Source organism: Ascaphus truei, chromosome 2 (assembly GCF_040206685.1).
Source record: "Ascaphus truei isolate aAscTru1 chromosome 2, aAscTru1.hap1, whole genome shotgun sequence".
Taxonomy (NCBI): Eukaryota; Metazoa; Chordata; class Amphibia; order Anura; family Ascaphidae; genus Ascaphus; species Ascaphus truei.
The window spans coordinates 354,745,327-354,762,826 of NC_134484.1; the positions used below are offsets into that span (position 1 = coordinate 354,745,327).

The following is a 17,500-nucleotide window of genomic DNA, read 5'->3' on the forward strand; positions in this document are numbered from 1 at the left end:
TCCCCGGGCTGCTGCCTATCTGCTGCTCTCTGCTTGCTATGGGGCTTAGCGCTTAAGGCAGTTGGTTTATTTAAGGGGTTTTAGGATAAGGGCTTGGGGTAGGAGGTTTTAGAGTAAGGCACTTAACTTAGCGGCGGGGTGAGTCACAGCGAAAAAAAGGCTGTTGTTTGATTGCGGCGAAATGGCCGAGACCAAATGTCCTAGACTGCAGCACAGGTGGCTGTCCGACTGAGCCACTGATTGTGCCACGTGCTGAAGCTGGGACATCTTTTAAACCTGACCTGTTGGGTGTCTTTTAGACTGGAATTGAGCACCCCTGCCCTAGAAGACTGTGCTGAGAACCATCAAACCAGTTGGATATGTCGCAGTATATATAGCTATATTTAGGGTGACTAGATTTACAAAAGTAAATTCCGGGACACATTAAAAAAAATTTTTAGAAAACAAATGATATCACCAACTGCGCCCCTTCTCCTTTATGTCTCTCTACCCCGCTCTATCCTCCCTTCTCTCACACACACACACCCTTCTCTCTCCCTCCCCCCATATCCCTCTATTCTCGTTCTCCCCACCCCTACATTCTCATCCCACCCTTCCCTGTCTCTCTCTCTCCCCCATTCTCACTCTCTCCCCCCATTCTCTCTCTCTCTCCCCCTCCCCCCCCATTCTCTCTCTCCCCCTCTCTCTCCCCCCTCTCTCTCCCCCCATATTCTCTCGCTCTCTCTCCCAATTCTCTCTCCCCAATTCTCTCCCTCTCTCCCCCATTCTCTCTCTCATTCTCTCCCCCATTCTCTCTCTCTCCCCCCATTCTCAGGATAAACTCTGTGAACTCTGTAATAGCTGCATACAATTGCAGCATTGATCCCTGCGGTTGCTGCAGCATTATTTCATAATTCACCTCACAAAGAATGATTTGTTGCATTTCTGCAGTATTTGTGCATGTAGAAAGGGAGATGTTATGTGGCTGTATGCTTTACTTCCTATACTGTATGTTGCTATGAGAACCGCAGCATTAAAATGCCAGACCCCTTGTTTAATGCTGTCTCGGTTTATTTCGCTTTCTACCAATCACATTAGACTGCGCCAATGGCTTCATCTGTAGATTTCATTCGTTTAGTTCCGCCATTTCAGTTGAACTCAAATGGTGTTTTGACATGTACAGAAAATGAAAAATGCAGCTCACTGAGGTTATCTTCCAGTCTGAGGCAGGAGACTCTTGCATCCCTGCTAATGGAAGTCTGCATTATTTGTTGGTACTGTTTTAAAGCAATGATACTTTAAATAGGGATCTCGTAGTAGAGAATAATTACCCCACGTTTTACCTTCAGGTAATGGTTCTTCTCCCCCAACCCCTCCACCCTCCCCATTCTGTGCCACCTGGGACCTCACTCGTGATAGTATGATCAATGTTCTCCTTACCTACTGGTCCAACTTACGGCAACTGCTTTTTCAGCGGCCATAATATAGTCCTAATTATTCAGGCTAAAAAGGAGCAAACGTCTCCTGGGGTTTTCCCCCAGGCGGGACCGTAGCAGTCATGCTGTGGGAGACTCCCTGGCTCAAATGTTTAAAACAAACCATGCCCATGCTGCCTACATAGGGGTCTATATATATAAAACTAAAAACTTGATGCATTCTTTCCACCACTGTATGAATATCTAATACACCAAGTTGGATACGCAATATTGATATTCCGCCAGGTCCCGTAACTTTTTTATATTTGCACTCCCAACATCAGTCATTGATGTATGACATATCAACACAGAGCTATTTCATAAGTTGTCACTTAAGAGACACACCATGAAATTGGTTTGCTAGGTGGACTGTCTATCCATTGGAGAGAGGAGTATTTCAGTGAATGCGACACTCAAAAGCAAAAATATGAGGCTGTAACAATGCCATGTAAGCATTACAATCTCACCATTTTAGCAACTTCTAAGGCTGCACGACATTTTGGAAAGTTGGTACAATCACCCATATGTGTCTCTCTGTGGGCCAGGATACTTTTCCTTCCCTGGATGTTCCATATACATTACATTGCTTAGATGAATGAATACTATAGCAGACAGTTAACAGTATATTAATTGTTTCAAAGTTTGCACGGTTTTCCAACTATTGTTGATTTTCTTCCACGGTATTGCCAAATGAAGATACTGTCACTTACTGTTATGCAAACTGCAGTTGGCCATGTGAGACCTTTCAGATTTCAACATCAAACCACAGGAAGCAAACATTTCATTTTTCCCCCTGTTAAACAGGCCAAAGATATCTCACATGGAGTGCAAATTGACCACTGTACTATTTGGAAATGATGAGTAAGTCAGTCAAACGGTCAAAACCATGTTCTGTGTCCCTGCATATTTGTGTGCAACTGAAAACCAATCCAGGTCGGCACAATGGCAGCTCCAATTGTGACATACTGCAGTTGTGTGATTGTTGTATGATTTCAGGTATGCATTTCACATACGACCTTTAGATATTTTGTTTGTATATTGACTTTAGTAATCGTTTTCTACTGAGCGTCAATATGCACCCACATCCTGGGCCCAGACCATGGCATGGTGGTAGTGAGGTACCACAGACATATTGACAGAGGTCTGTTTTGAGTCAACAAGTCTATCCTTCTGAAAAGAACTTTATCTATTGTGAAGAACTCCCATCTCACTGCAATTCCTCATCGACCTTTGGAACTGACAAAAAGGTATTCTCTTCCAACCATGCTATATCCAGTGCTGGCTGCTAATCCAAGTCCTTCAAATATGTTTGTGCAATCATTTACACTTCACTACTTATCTCCTAGATTTAAATCCCAAAAAATAATACTTACAGGATCACTTTTGGCAGTGAAAATAAGATTCCAATTATTCGTATAATATAATTCAAAAATAATTAAGAGGATTCATCTCCGTGCCAAATAATAAGCACATAATCGATATAGAGCTTCCAAAAAATAACCTGTTCGGAATAGGGGTTATTGCTCCACACAAAGTTTTGCTCCTAGCTACTCTACTCTGGCTGTGTTAGGTCCTTTTGCTGGCAGACCCAGACACCGCAGTGTGACCGATAACGAAGCCAAAAACAGAGACGTTGTTTCTCTACAGGCGGTGTTTATACTTTCTAAATGTGAGTGTTCTACTTATTATGTATGATGAATGATCTATTTTCAGTATATTGTGCTTTTTGTCTTATCTCCCCTTCAAATGTATGTATGTATGCATGCATGTATATAGTGTGTAAAAGTCTTATTACCAGTGTGCTCTTAAGTTTTGTAAGACAACTTGATGGGCTAAAAATGCAAAGTAATTTCTTGGAAGAACTTGGTAAAGCCTAATAAACACATAAGGAATCCAGGAACACTTAATAACAAATGTAATACTTTATTGGGTATTTCCGCCAATATCCAGATATTTCTTTGCCTCAATCTGTTGGTTTGCCAGAGGGTCAATTAACGCAATGCAGATTTTCTTGGTAGTCAGTAGGATTAAAGGGACCTACTTTTGGATTGCACAAATATGATCTGGAATGCCTTATGGCCCATTTAAGTGGACAGGCCCGCTGACAGGTCTGATGGCGCACAGGACTCCTTGCACTACCTGGGAAACAAGTCGTTTGTGGAGTGGGGGGGAAGTCTGTAAGGGCCATTTGTGGAAGAGGAGGATTACAAGACTGTTGCGGTTCTCAGTGTATGACATTTTCAGACTAGGAGCAGGGAAGGGCGCTGCCACCAGGAGTGACCCCGGAAGTTCTAGTTTATCAGTCGGGCCCTCTTCACCTCTGGCCCAGGACACCATGTCCAGCTCTCAACCTGTTGCCGACCCTGCAAGTAAATATGTTGCAAGGCGCCTTCTGGCACCAGAAGATCTATTACTAAGCAGTGCTTCTCCGTAAGACAACTTCATAGTTACTTGATATCGATCCTGAGTTGTGCCACATCTGTAAAAAGTTATCATGGATGTCCCTATTCTTCTGCCAATACTACAATTCGATGATCATAGTTTAGGAGTTAACCAGACTTTTGTCTTCTTTATTTGGATTTTAGATTTGTTTCATCAATATGTAACCTTCCTTGCCCGGCTCTAATGGAGTTTACATAGAATTGATTATATACATGGCTGTGCTCAGTCTCTGATACCTGTTCAGTGTTCTCGGTTGGTGTAGGTTGGGTGTGGAAATGCAGATAGAATAAGGATGGGCGCCAGGAATTTTTTATAGTACAAATAGAGCTTTATTCGACATCCGTTTATAAGGCTCGCCATACAAGGACAAACTTAACACTAGACATGTTAACTGATAGCAGTTACTATGTGCTTCTTCCCATGGTAGCTCTCACTCCTATGGTGGGGAGGTATTGAGGTTGGTTTCCCTTAGTATTGGTTAGATTAGCAATCTCCTGCATAGCGTTAAAAATGCCCCATCTCAGGAGGGCCCCTGTTGGGAATTCACTCTGCTTTCTGAGATCAGCATCCCATTATTGTGTACTGCATACCTCGTCCATGCATATTGGATCGGGTGTTTACTAAGGACCTCCTGGTGGGGCCGATCCAAATATTCTCCGGAGTTACTATTCTGTGAACTCCTGCTAAGAACATGCTTGCTTCTCTTCCCGCGTGAACACAATCTTGGGCCATCACTACAAGCGCTAACTATATAGGGTACGTTCTTTAACTGAACATAATAAAAGGGACAGAACACTCTTAATATACATAACTATACACTTAAACATATATACAGGACTCACAGTGAGACTCTGTCAGAACTCAGAGGAACCTGCTTCTAGAACATAGTGACATCACTGCTCACTGGGCACGAGTGGGAATCCCTTCAAGAAAAGGAACAGACCATTGCGCAGTATTTCTCCACCGCACGGATCGCTGCACCGTATAAATGCCTACTTACAGCATGTAGGAGCAATGGATAATTTCTTTGGACCTATCAGGTAGCTGGATCCTCTGATCCCACACAGTCTCCAACAGGTGAATTACCCATCAACAAAATATACATAGCGTAGTACAATTTAAACATTTATTGAAAGTGCAAGACCACAATGAAACATTTATAATGTGTCAGGTCTTGTTGCGTGATAAAATGATGCTGTCCGCAGCCTGAGTCCCTGGAGCACGGCGTCTAGCAGCTGGGGTCAGCGTCTCACTCCTCTCTCCTTTCCTCACGACTGCGACTCAACTCTACTCCTCCCCTGATGACGTCAATGCTATGCTGTCGGCTCCACTTCAATGCTGACAAACGATGTAAGCTCCACCCTACGCGTTTCGTGACTTGGAATGTCGCTTCCTCAGGGGTAATTGCCCTTGAGTCTCCTATATGCTGTAAGTAGGCATTTGTACTGTGCAGCGTTCCGTGCTGTGGAGAAATACTGCGCAATGGTCTGTTCTTTTTGTTGTTACCCCAGAACTACCAATATTTGAAGTAACCACTTGGAATCACCATTTGGAACTGGTTCTAAGCCGCACATTGGGACTGGTATAATGTTGTCTTTTTGCACCAGGGACTTGGTTCTTTTTTACCAGTTGCTAATACAAGAGTGAGAAGATAATTGAGCAGTGATTCCAAGGTTGCAGCAATGAGGGCTGAATTATAAAGCGGGTTCTAGAAAATCACAATGTAGACCTTTTTAAAAGCCAAGAAAAATGTTTTGCGTCCACAGTAGAAAAATTTCAGACCAGCTTATATTTAGAAAATGTGAGAGAAGCATGATTTGATGTCATTGATTTCCGCAGGAAGGGGTCTATGCAAGTTGCAAATGTAATTTTTGACGTAAAATGAATGCGCGTTCGTCTGTTTGTTTTGTGCGTAGTAAGCATCACATATTTTTTTTAAATCGAGTATATTGGCGCCAGCCGGTGTTAAGAGGCAGATCTGTAGTGATGCCCGTGATACAGATTCAATTATTCAAAACTGCGCCAAATTGTATGCCAAGTTAAGCCTGACATACTGTAAATCCGACAGTCTGTTTATATTGATAGAAGTGCTTAAGTTGTTACTTATGAACAATGAAGACACTGCACATGTTTTATTATACAGTACATGTTAATTTAATATACTGTATTAAATAACACTAAGTGATATTTACTCATTGTAGTCATACAATAAATACAGATCATTATTTTTAAATGTGAATTATATCAAACAGCTATGTGATGTTACGCAATGATTCAAACGTCGCATCATACAAAATGACCTTCATAAATACCGCACAAAATGTATTAAGGTTTGTACTACTTTTTAGCCCTACAATATTAATGCAAATCTGTTTTACAGACATACTATTAGTACATAGGCCCCAACGAGTTCAGTCTGCTGTTCTGGTGTAAGCTCATAGCAAGCAAGTGAGGGGATAACTGTTGCCTGGAAGATGTTCATCGCTAAATGCCGCATTACTTTAATACATTCCTCCCAGGCAATTTATATTGAATATATTTATTTTTACGTTATTTGCAACCTGGAGCTGCTTTGTAATACGTCCATGCAGGGATCTTTTATAATAACTGCTATATTGGAGCAAAAAGGGTCACCGCTCATAAAAATCCCAAACATTCCCATAGGTGTATAAAAGGAAAAACATTGAGGTACTACTTGAAACATTAGAAGTTTTCTAAATTACCCTTTTTGATCTGCTTTCTTCAATCTGGAACACATTGGATACTTTTTCTTTCATTACAGATTTATCTCTTTAGTCATCGGACAAGTCCTCACTGTGTATTTTCCCCCCGCCTTTATAGGGTCTCTCATTGGACAAAGCTCTGAGAAGACTTGGCAAATGATCTGAGACCAGATCCACTAAACTGGTGCTAAATGAATGAAACAAATTGCAGTTAATTTATTCTGCACAATTATGTATACATATCCTGAAGGTATCATAAAACCAGTGAAGAGAATAACCTCAGAAGCATGTGTTCCTAAGCACTTCCAGCACTGAATAAGTGCACTTCTTTGCTGTCAGTAAAGCCAGCAACACATAAGGAACCCATTGCTTGCAATGCAGGTCTAGCCCTTCTTGCAGCAAAGGGGGGTGAACAAAGGTTTGCATCGCATATTTAGTCCAGATGTGTGACTGAAGCCAGTCTGAGCCACTCTGTATGCGTTCTCTTTCCTGGAATTCTTATTGGAACACAGACCCACATCAATAGAATTGTCAGCTCAGTGAAGTTTGAGCTTCAGGATCGAGGATGAGTCCACTAGCGTTATCAGTGTGTAACCTATTCACTAAAGCAGTGTTTTCCAACCAGGGTTCCAAGGAACCCTTGGGTTCCCCGGGCATCCCTAAAGGGTTCCCTGCAATTTTCAGGGCATATGAAAATTGACCCAAATACAGAAAGATTTATAATGCATTTGATCCCAGATGTACTATTAGAGAGGGTTGGGGTTCCACAGAATTTCACACTATAAGGTTGGAAACCACTGCACTAAAGGGACATCGCCAGCAGTAAAGCAGTGATAAAGAGCTTTCTACTGCAAGGATATGTCCACCTATGCAAATGAGTCAATAACATCAAACTACTAAGTCACATGCTATTTACTAACCTCCAATACTTGAAGATATCCGGCTGCTGCCAAAATATTTAGCCAATTTTTATCACCTACCTCAAGGTAACATTAGGCATATCTTGCCAATGTCTATACTGCAATGGACACTGCATACAAAAGCAAGTGACGACTAGCCACGCTAGAATTGATTGATAATTTTAATATATATTTCGTTTATTTAATAAATGCACATATTTTCTGTGAAAAACATATGTTGGAGTTCTTATGAATAACAAGTAGGCCTAGTAACAAATAATGCAGTGTACAACAATATAACATGTTTAACTTAACTACAAAATAACCATACTCCTCTTCCCCACTATATTTTGTGAGTAATTTAAAATACATTTTCTATGTTCTAAAGGCTACTAGTCTGTACCATCGTCACATTTAAAGGCACTGTTAACTATTCAGTGCCTCTGGCACTAAAAGTTGCAATTGCATGTACTGTAAAATCAACTTTGAGCCAAACCTCACATGAAAGCTTGTCCAATTGCTGCACTCATGTTAAGATTTGTAATGCTACTGGCAAATTCAGTTGTAAAGATTGTCACTCAATAAGGAGACTAGTTGTCACTATTGCCACACCCACAATCCTCTGCTCATCTTATGCTCACTTAAAGGGGCCTATTTCCATCTTGCCTTCATTGAGCCCTTAACGCTTGTCCAAACCGCACAATACGGCCTTTTGTATTGGTTTCATTACGCTGCCAGTTTGTAGATAGCCAGAAATCTCACCTTGCTTAGGTTGGCACAATAGGATTTTAGCTTTAGGAGAGACGAGTATGTGACCATACCCAAGACACCTGGGAAATGTAATCCTTACAATTATTTGAATATATTTGACATGTTTTAATTGGCAAATATCCCAGGTATCTCGGGTGAACGGCTTGAACAGATCACTCCTTTGGAACCTTAGGCTTGGTCCCCACTGGCTACTGCTGGGACAAGAGCCGCCCCTCAATGGGGCCGGGCCCGCTGCGAGGGGCGGCCGCCGCGATGAGCCGACAGTTTTTCCAGGAGTCAGGAAAATTGAGATTTGACCTAGCGACGGAACACTAGGCCACGCCCTCTGGCGGTTCAGCCAATGATGGCGAACCTGCCGGTGATGTCATGGCCACGCCTTGTCACGCCTCCCCCCGTCTTTCCCCCTGCAGACCGGGGAATTCACCTGCACGCGCCGCCAGCCTCGCAGGCGCGCGTGCAGCGCAGGCACTGGGGCCCTAGCCTTAGTGGTCATGAAGGCATGCACGTCATAGCTAGCCATTTACATGTGGTATGTGGCAGCAATTGGCCCAATATAATGGCTCGCTCCTCCCATATCACCTCCTTTTTCGGTGGAGAGAGGACATTGAGGAAGATCATCAGATATGACGAAAAGTATTAAAGATTAAGATAAATAAGAAATATTTACATTACCGTGATCTTCAAGCAATTGAGGGCTTCAACCAATCCTGAGGATGATTCGTTGTTAGACAGAATTACGTTGGATTACAATAGGCCAGTGTTTTTCAGCAGGGGTTCTCCGGGGAACCCATTAAGGATTCCCTGCAATTTTCAATCAGACTCGCTGTTACAAAGGGTTGGGGTTTTCTTACAATGAATTTGATCTCTTGGGTGGGAGGAAGCGGGAGACTGGGGGGAGGGGGAAGAGAGCGGGAGACTGGGGGGAGGGGGAGGAGAGCAGGAGACTGTGGGGGAGAAGGGAGCATGAGGGGAGAGGGAAGAGGGAGGAGTATGGAGGGAGGGGGGAGTATGGAGGGCGGGGAAGAGGGCGCGAGCATGGGGGGAGTGGGAAGAGGGCAGGAGCATGGGGGGAGGGGGAAGAGAGCGGGAGACTGGGGGAGGGGGAAGAGAGCGGGAGACTGGGGGGAAGGGGAAGAGAGCGGGAGAATGGGGGGAGGAGAGTGGGAGACTGGGGGAGGGAGAAGAGAGCGGGAGACGGGGGGGGAAGAGAGCGGGAGACTGGGGGGAGGAGAGTTGAGACTGGGGGGAGGGGAAAGAGGGCGGGAGAATGGGGGGGCGCGGTTGGAGAGCGGGAGACTGGGGGGAGGGGGAGAGGGAATTAATAATATAGCATAATTGGGGACGGTATTAGACAAATACCATTATAATTTTAAAAATATTAAGTGATGCAATTTGTTTACTTTCTATTTTTTATTTTTTTTTGTGTCCCATTTTTACTTTTAAAATCTGGTCACCCTAAATATGCAGTTTGTGTACAGAATAGGCACTTTAAGGAGTGGAAGTATATACAGTAGCAATACTAGTTGCTGTGTATCATGTTCCAAATAATGCTATTTTGCTGCTAATTGACGAAAGTGACGCATTGACACCATGCACCATGGAAAGCGTGCATGCATCTATCTACTTGCAGCAGAGCACACATTACAAATTAGTGAAGTCATTTAGGGTTCGGGAGGAGTTCTGCAGAACACCATATAATTATATTTTATATAATAATCAAGTGCTGCGCCTCAGGTCAACATATCTTCTTAAATAGACAATCCTTTTTTTAAATAAATAAAATACCTCTGGTCTTTCCTGCTGGAGCTGTTACCTTGCTGGCAGTGATCGTTTCTAATGTATGGAGAAAAAGAAATAACGTGTGTACTATATAGCACTTTAAAGAAAGACAGAAGCTTTTGTGCACCTGGACATGCTGCTGCAGGTAAACGTCTGCTGTTAATTAAAAAAATAAATAAAAAAAATCTATTATTTTATTCATATAACCGAAATCCTTAATATAACACATGCATTGAGCAAGCAGAAGTAGTAAAGGTTCAGACATAGCTGTCTCCTTTATGAGATCCATGCACAGCTCCCCACTGAATATTACATGGACAGAGTGTTATTTTTGATAAAGTATTTGTTTTGCAGGAAAAATACATTCTCTAACACTAAACGGCAGCTTGATATATTTGGATTTTTTTGGTTTGTCTGGGTTTTTTTTAACAATAAACCATTATGAAGTTGTCATAACATTTAAGAAGCAATCCCCCCAGAACTGCATGTGTTGTTGTGGTTGTTGTTTTAACCTTGGTAGATCCCGTGGGTTCTGCAGAGTTGACGATGATGACGATTCCTGCTCTGTGGACACCCACGGTTTTCTGCAATTTACAGTTTTATCTTTTTGTAAATTTGTAAAGTTCCGGAGAAACTTACCTCTGTACTGTAGTTTAAAGTCCCCACCCCCACCCCCAACCCCAACCGTGGGGTTCCTGCATCCAGAAGTAGTACAGCCCGTCCCCACCCCCAACCGTGGGGTCCCTGCATCCAGAAGTAGTACAGCCCGTCCCCACCCCCAACCCCAACTGTGGGGTCCCTGCAGCCAGAAGTAGTACAGCCCGTGCCCACCCCCACCCCCAACTGTGGGGTCCCTGCAGCCAGAAGTAGTACAGCCCGTGCCCACCCCCACCCCCAACCGTGGGGTCCCTGCAGCCAGAAGTAGTACAGCCCGTCCCCACCCCCACCCCCAACCGTGGGGTCCCTGCAGCCAGAAGTAGTACAGCCCGTCCCCACCCCCACCCCCAACCGTGGGGTCCCTGCAGCCAGAAGTAGTACAGCCCGTCCCCACCCCCACCCCCAACCCCAACCGTGGGGTTCCTGCAGCCAGAAGTAGTACAGCCCGTCCCCACCCCCAACCCCAACCGTGGGGTCCCTGCAGCCAGAAGTAGTACAGCCCGTCCCCACCCCCACCCCCAACTGTGGGGTCCCTGCAGCCAGAAGTAGTACAGCCCGTCCCCACCCCCACCCCCAACCGTGGGGTCCATGCAGCCAGAAGTAGTACAGCCCGTCCCCACCCCCACCCCCAACCGTGGGGTCCCTGCAGCCAGAAGTAGTACAGCCCGTCCCCACCCCCAACCCCAACTGTGGGGTTCCTGCAGCCAGAAGTAGTACAGCCCGTCCCCACCCCCAACCCCCAACTGTGGGGTCCCTGCAGCCAGAAGTAGTACAGCCCGTCCCCACCCCCACCCCCAACTGTGGGGTCCCTGCAGCCAGAAGTAGTACAGCCCGTCCCCACCCCCACCCCCAACTGTGGGGTCCCTGCAGCCAGAAGTAGTACAGCCCGTCCCCACCCCCAACCCCAACTGTGGGGTCCCTGCAGCCAGAAGTAGTACAGCCCGTCCCCACCCCCACCCCCAACTGTGGGGTCCCTGCAGCCAGAAGTAGTACAGCCCGTCCCCACCCCCAACTGTGGGGTTCCTGCATCCAGAAGTAGGGGGTGGGGGTGGGGACGGGCTGTACTACTTCTGGCTGCAGGGACCCCACGGTTGGGGTTGGGGGTGGGGGTGGGGACGGGCTGTACTACTTCTGGCTGCAGGAACCCCACGGTTGGGGTTGGGGGTGGGGGTGGGGACTTTAAACTACAGTACAGAGGTAAGTTTCTCCGGAAGCAGGGGGTCCCTGAAGATGAAATTAATGGGGTCAGCTCCGGAGACCCCTTGCTTTAATTCTGTATTTATTTTTTTTAAATGAAAGAAAAAAAACGGCTTGGATTGCTCCTTTTTAATAGTACTCCGCAAATACAGTTGTGCGCCACACACACCTTTGCAGAAACATCTCCATGCATTTTGCTACTGTTATCTTTGTGCAAAATACATATCTGCTGGATATGTTTTACAGTTGCATGTGCTGACCTTTGGCTTATTAAAAAAAACCTGCACGAAGCTATTCTATTTTATTAATATGTGTCTGGTTGATGGTGCCATGTAAAGTCTCAAGTTTCTGATGAATGTGCCAAATTGAAGGCACTGCATTTCACACTTACGTGATGCTAAAGGTACGTAACTAAAAGTAACAGCAAAGCCTGGCTTGGCCACATTTGTTTTTGCCATGGCACACCTAATATCATAAGCACTGGCAATTACACCCTTTAGCTATTGCATGAGGAGCAGTTCTGCCTAGTCTGTTTTTTACATGGATGTGAAGAAGGGTGATTTCTTCTGGGGACCCCCTGCTTCTTTAACCTCTGGGGACCCCCTGCTTCCCGAGATACTTTGTGGGAAGTTGACCACCGGTATAGTCCCCTCCAGGGGGAATCGATGTGTTGCTTCACATGGGCCAATAGGAAGCTGCAACATCATCAGCCGCATTTCCCATTGGCCCGGGTGATGCTGGGGTTTTGGACCGGCGGCACCAGCTCTGTGGAACCCCTGCTTCCCAGGCTGTGCTGAAAAGCTGTGCAATACAGCACATTTGCATGTCATTACCCAGAATGCTTGGCTGCCGTGAAAGTACTGTTTTGTAAGAGATAGTGGGTTGCAGACCTGTCTGAGATGTGCAAATGCACCACAAGTAGCGTGTGTGTATGTGTGTATCTATCGCTATATCATCTATATCTATCTAACACCCAGACACACACACGTGTGTGTATATATCTTTATCGAGGTGGGACTGCTCCTTAAGGGGTGTTGAACTTGTACATACTAATTTGTACATTGAATAAGTTCTATGCATCGCTTGGGATTTCATGTGCACAAAAAATGTGCGTTGCACATTAATGTTTAGTTGGAATAGAAAAATCTGGTATTTTTATATCCGAGTTCAACTTGACCATGCTCTACTCAAGCATTTCTGTTTATAATCAAATAAATAGCCGTGTGTGAAGCACGTATCCTCTCATATCTGACCTTTCAGAAGGAGGTCGGGAAGGTGTAATATTTCCACAGGAATAACCTTGAGCTTGAGTCATTTGCCGTTTTGCCATTGTCTCTATTTTCTTCCTTTTATTTGTAATAAACTTTAGTGGTTTCGTGCATCTGCCAGTTGAAAAAAATAAACAAACGGGGGGTAGAGGGGTGTAAGGATTTTAGCCATAGATTTTTCCTTTTTCCGCTATAAAGGTTGCTAGAAATAGCATCATATTTTACAATGAAGATTCTTGCAGGTTTTTTATTAATAGAGGGCACAGCTAAGTATTTGTAAGAAGATGTGCGTTGTCAGTTGTTATAGGTGTGTTTCTGTGTATATTTCCCATTGTCCGTTTCCTATTTAAAGTATGACAGTATAGAAAAACGTTTTGGGTTGACACCAAATGTAGTTGATGAAACATGGGCCTAGTACAGTGTGTACTTGTGATATTACATTTTCTGGCTCTTGCGTACTGTAGCAGCTGCAGCCTCAAAGTACTATTTCAAAGTAGCCTTAAATATTGCATGGCGTAGTTTAAGTTTAGCTGAAGACATAGAACTTTGTTGTGGTCGCCTTAATGTCCAGATTTAGAAAAAGCAACCTCAGCTCAAACCGGTCTCCCTGAAAGCAGCATCCTTTTTATTCATCAGCTGCTAGTTACAACAATAAATGTTCAAATAGGAATTGCCACATGAAGATTGTAAACTTGTATGCACGTACATACCATAATGGAAAAATAGGGTTTAAAACCATAAAAAGAGCAATGTGACTTTATGTAAAAACAACCGTAGCAGACAACAAAGAAGGTAATAAGAGCTTCCTAATTTTGTGCGTTACACACCGTTTCCCCATTGAGTGTGATGAGAAGTGGTGTAACGCACTGTTAACTTATGCTATGCATTACTCTGCTGTTTCATCACATTAAATTAAGGCCATTGTTTCAAACAATAATTTCTCCGGTAGTGCATAGAATCCACTCTGCATTCTTGTCCTATAATAGACCAGTTATTATATACTGTAGTTTCAGCAAATTATCAGTCTTCTTTTATTTACCTAGTTAGCATTGTAATGCACCTAATAACAGAGCAAAACGATCGGCCTAACAAAGTCCTTTGAGGCTTGAGGTGTAGGTCAATTGATTTCTGTTGTACCATAATTGGATTACACACCTTTGCCTTGATTTATTGTAGATTTCTTCGCAACGGTAGCAACAGATGTCACGGGTAAAGGTATTGCTGGCACTTTCATTGCACCGGAGCACTAAAACACTATGTTTGCACCTTGATACCTGAGGGGGGGGGGGGGAGGGAGGGATTAAAAAGCGAGATCATTAAACATACCCAAAATTTAGCAACGTGTTAAACAGAATCCATCCATTGGTGTTGGGGAATGACATCATGTTGTGGTGGTGTTATTTTGGCAAGTATGTAAATCCTGTCTGTTTGCACAGTTGATACATTAGTGCAGGGCTTCTCAACTCCAGTTCTCAAGACCCCCCCAACAGCTCTGAGCCACTCATCGAGCTACCTGTGCTGAAGCAGGGATATCCTGAAAACCTGACCTGTTGGGGTTTATTGAGAACTGGAGTTGAGACCCCCCTGCATCAGTGTTTAAATTTGTGATTATATCGTTTGGGGATCTATGTTAGAAACTATTGTTCTCTCTCCAAGCCAATGTCATACCAAGTGAAGAAAAAATAAAGTTACTAGCCTTCAAAGGTTAACATTTGCCCTGGGTTTTTTTCCCCCCTGTTCACGTACTTTAATTGTTTTAAAAAAAAATCAGGTGGTTAAATCCATTTTTTGTCTCTTGTTTTCTCAGGATGGAACCAAACAAAAAAGAGAGAGGAAGAAAACGGTGTCGTTTAGCAGCATGCCCACTGAGAAAAAGATCAGCAGCGCAAGTGACTGCATTAACTCGATGGTTGATGGCTCGGAATTGAAAAAAGTTCGGTCAAACTCTAGAGTTTACCACCGATATTTTCTCCTGGACGCAGATATGCAGTCCTTGCGGTGGGAGCCCTCAAAGAAGGATTCTGAAAAAGCGAAAATTGACATGAAATCGGTCAAAGAAGTCAGAACCGGAAAAAATACTGATATTTTCCGTAGCAATGGCATTTATGATCAGATATCTGAAGACTGTGCTTTCTCCATAATATATGGCGAGAACTACGAATCATTAGATCTTGTGGCAAACTCGCCTGATGTAGCAAACATCTGGGTTACAGGGTTACGTTACTTAATTTCATATGGTAAGCATACCTTGGACATGATCGAGAGTTTCCAGGATAATATGCGGGCATCGTGGCTTTCACAAATGTTTCGGGAAGTGGATGAAGAAAATGTGGGACGCATACCTCTTTGTAGAGCAGTACAATTTATAAAAACTTTAAACCCCGGTCTAAAAAACCTCAAAATAGAGTTAAAATTCAAAGAGTTGCAGAAGTCCAAGGACAAAATTAGCACTGATGTTACAAAAGATGAATTCATTGAAGTTTTTCATGAGCTTTGTACAAGGCCCGAAATTTACTTCCTCTTGGTTCAGTTTTCAAGTAATAAAGAGTTCTTGGATACCAAAGACCTTATGATGTTTTTGGAAGCCGAGCAAGGTATGGCGCACGTCACAGAAGAGATTAGCCTTGATATCATCAAGAAATATGAACCTTCTAAAGGTCACGAGAAAGGGTGCCTATCCTTAGACGGCTTTACAAATTACCTTATGTCACCTGATTGTTTTATTTTTGATCCAGAGCACAAGAACGTTTGTCAGGACATGACACAATCGTTGTCCCACTACTATATAAATGCATCACATAATACATACCTAATAGAAGACCAGTTTCGGGGTCCTTCTGATATTACAGGCTATATTCGGGCTCTCAAAATGGGCTGCCGAAGTGTTGAATTAGATGTATGGGATGGTCCAGACAATGAACCTGTAATTTATACAGGTCATACAATGACATCACAGATAGTCTTCCGTAGTGTGATTGATATAATTAACAAATATGCCTTCCTTGCATCGGAATACCCACTCATTTTGTGCTTGGAAAATCACTGTTCCATTAAGCAACAGAAAGTTATGGTTCAGCATATGAAGAAAATTTTGGGCGAAAAGCTATACACAACCTCTCCCAATGCAGAAGATTCTTATCTTCCATCTCCTGACTCATTGAAAGGGAAGATACTAATGAAGGCAAAGAAACTTCCCCCTATTTGCTCTGGAATTGAGGGAGATGTCACAGATGAAGATGAAGGTCTGGAGATGTCACAAAGGGTGGAGAAAGATGTGGATGAACAGCAAAACATCGTCACGGTGAAGCTAATTCAGCTCTGCAAAGAGCTTTCGGAATTAGTCGGCATTTGCAAATCGGTTCAGTTCACGGATTTTCAGATGTCGTTTCAGAATCAGAAGTATTGGGAAGTGTGCTCCTTTAATGAAGTGGCGGCCGGCAAATATACAAATGAAAACCCTGGCGATTTTGTTAACTATAACAAAAGATACCTGTCCAGGATATTCCCCAGTCCAATGAGAATAGATTCCAGCAACATGAATCCTCAGGATTTTTGGAAGTGCGGTTGCCAAATAGTGGCAATGAATTTTCAGACCCCCGGATTAATGATGGATCTTAACATTGGCTGGTTCCGTCAGAATGGGAACTGTGGCTATGTTCTGCGTCCTGCCATCATGCGCGAAGCGGTGTCTTTTTTCAGCGCAAACACAAAAGATTCCGTGCCTGGCGTTTCTCCCCAGCTTCTTCACATTAAAATCATCAGTGGGCAGAACTTTCCAAAACCCAAAGGCTCGGGAGCCAAAGGGGATGTTGTAGATCCTTACGTCTATGTTGAGATTCATGGCATACCAGCGGACTGTGCTGAGCAGAGAACTAAAACCATACATCAAAATGGTGACAACCCGATTTTCGATGAAAGTTTTGAATTTCAGATTAATCTCCCTGAACTAGCGATGGTGCGGTTTGTGGTACTGGACGATGACTATATTGGAGATGAATTTATTGGCCAGTACACCATTCCATTTGAATGCCTACAAACCGGGTACAGGCATGTTCCTCTGCAGTCGTTAACCGGAGACATTTTAGCACATACATCATTGTTTGTCCACGTGGCTATTACAAACCGAAGGGGTGGAGGGAAACCCCATAAACGTGGTCTCTCCGTGAGAAAAGCAAAGAAATCAAGGGACTATGCATCCATGAGAACATTATGGATGAAACCTATTGATGAAGTGTTCAAAAATGCTCTCCAGCCAATAAGGGAAGCTACAGACCTAAGAGAAAATATGCAGGTATGGGCTGTTTAAAATA

The 17,500-nt window shown here is 43.7% G+C and overlaps 2 protein-coding genes across 4 annotated transcripts in view; one reads left to right on the forward strand and one right to left on the reverse strand.

The window, feature by feature from the left end:
* The window catches only part of LOC142488852 (uncharacterized), a 25,421-nt gene extending 20,793 nt beyond the window's left edge, over positions 1–4,628 (reverse strand). The window contains exon 1 of the mRNA XM_075589189.1: positions 4,487–4,628. Coding sequence (XP_075445304.1) covers positions 4,487–4,628 — 142 coding nt within the window. The remainder of the gene's footprint in view (positions 1–4,486) is intronic.
* The window catches only part of PLCL2 (phospholipase C like 2), a 217,978-nt gene that overhangs the window by 120,565 nt on the left and 79,913 nt on the right, over positions 1–17,500 (forward strand). For all 3 annotated transcript variants that reach the window (XM_075586902.1, XM_075586904.1, XM_075586903.1), the window contains exon 3: positions 14,998–17,481. In XM_075586902.1, the coding sequence (XP_075443017.1) occupies positions 14,998–17,481 (2,484 nt within the window). The remainder of the gene's footprint in view (positions 1–14,997; positions 17,482–17,500) is intronic.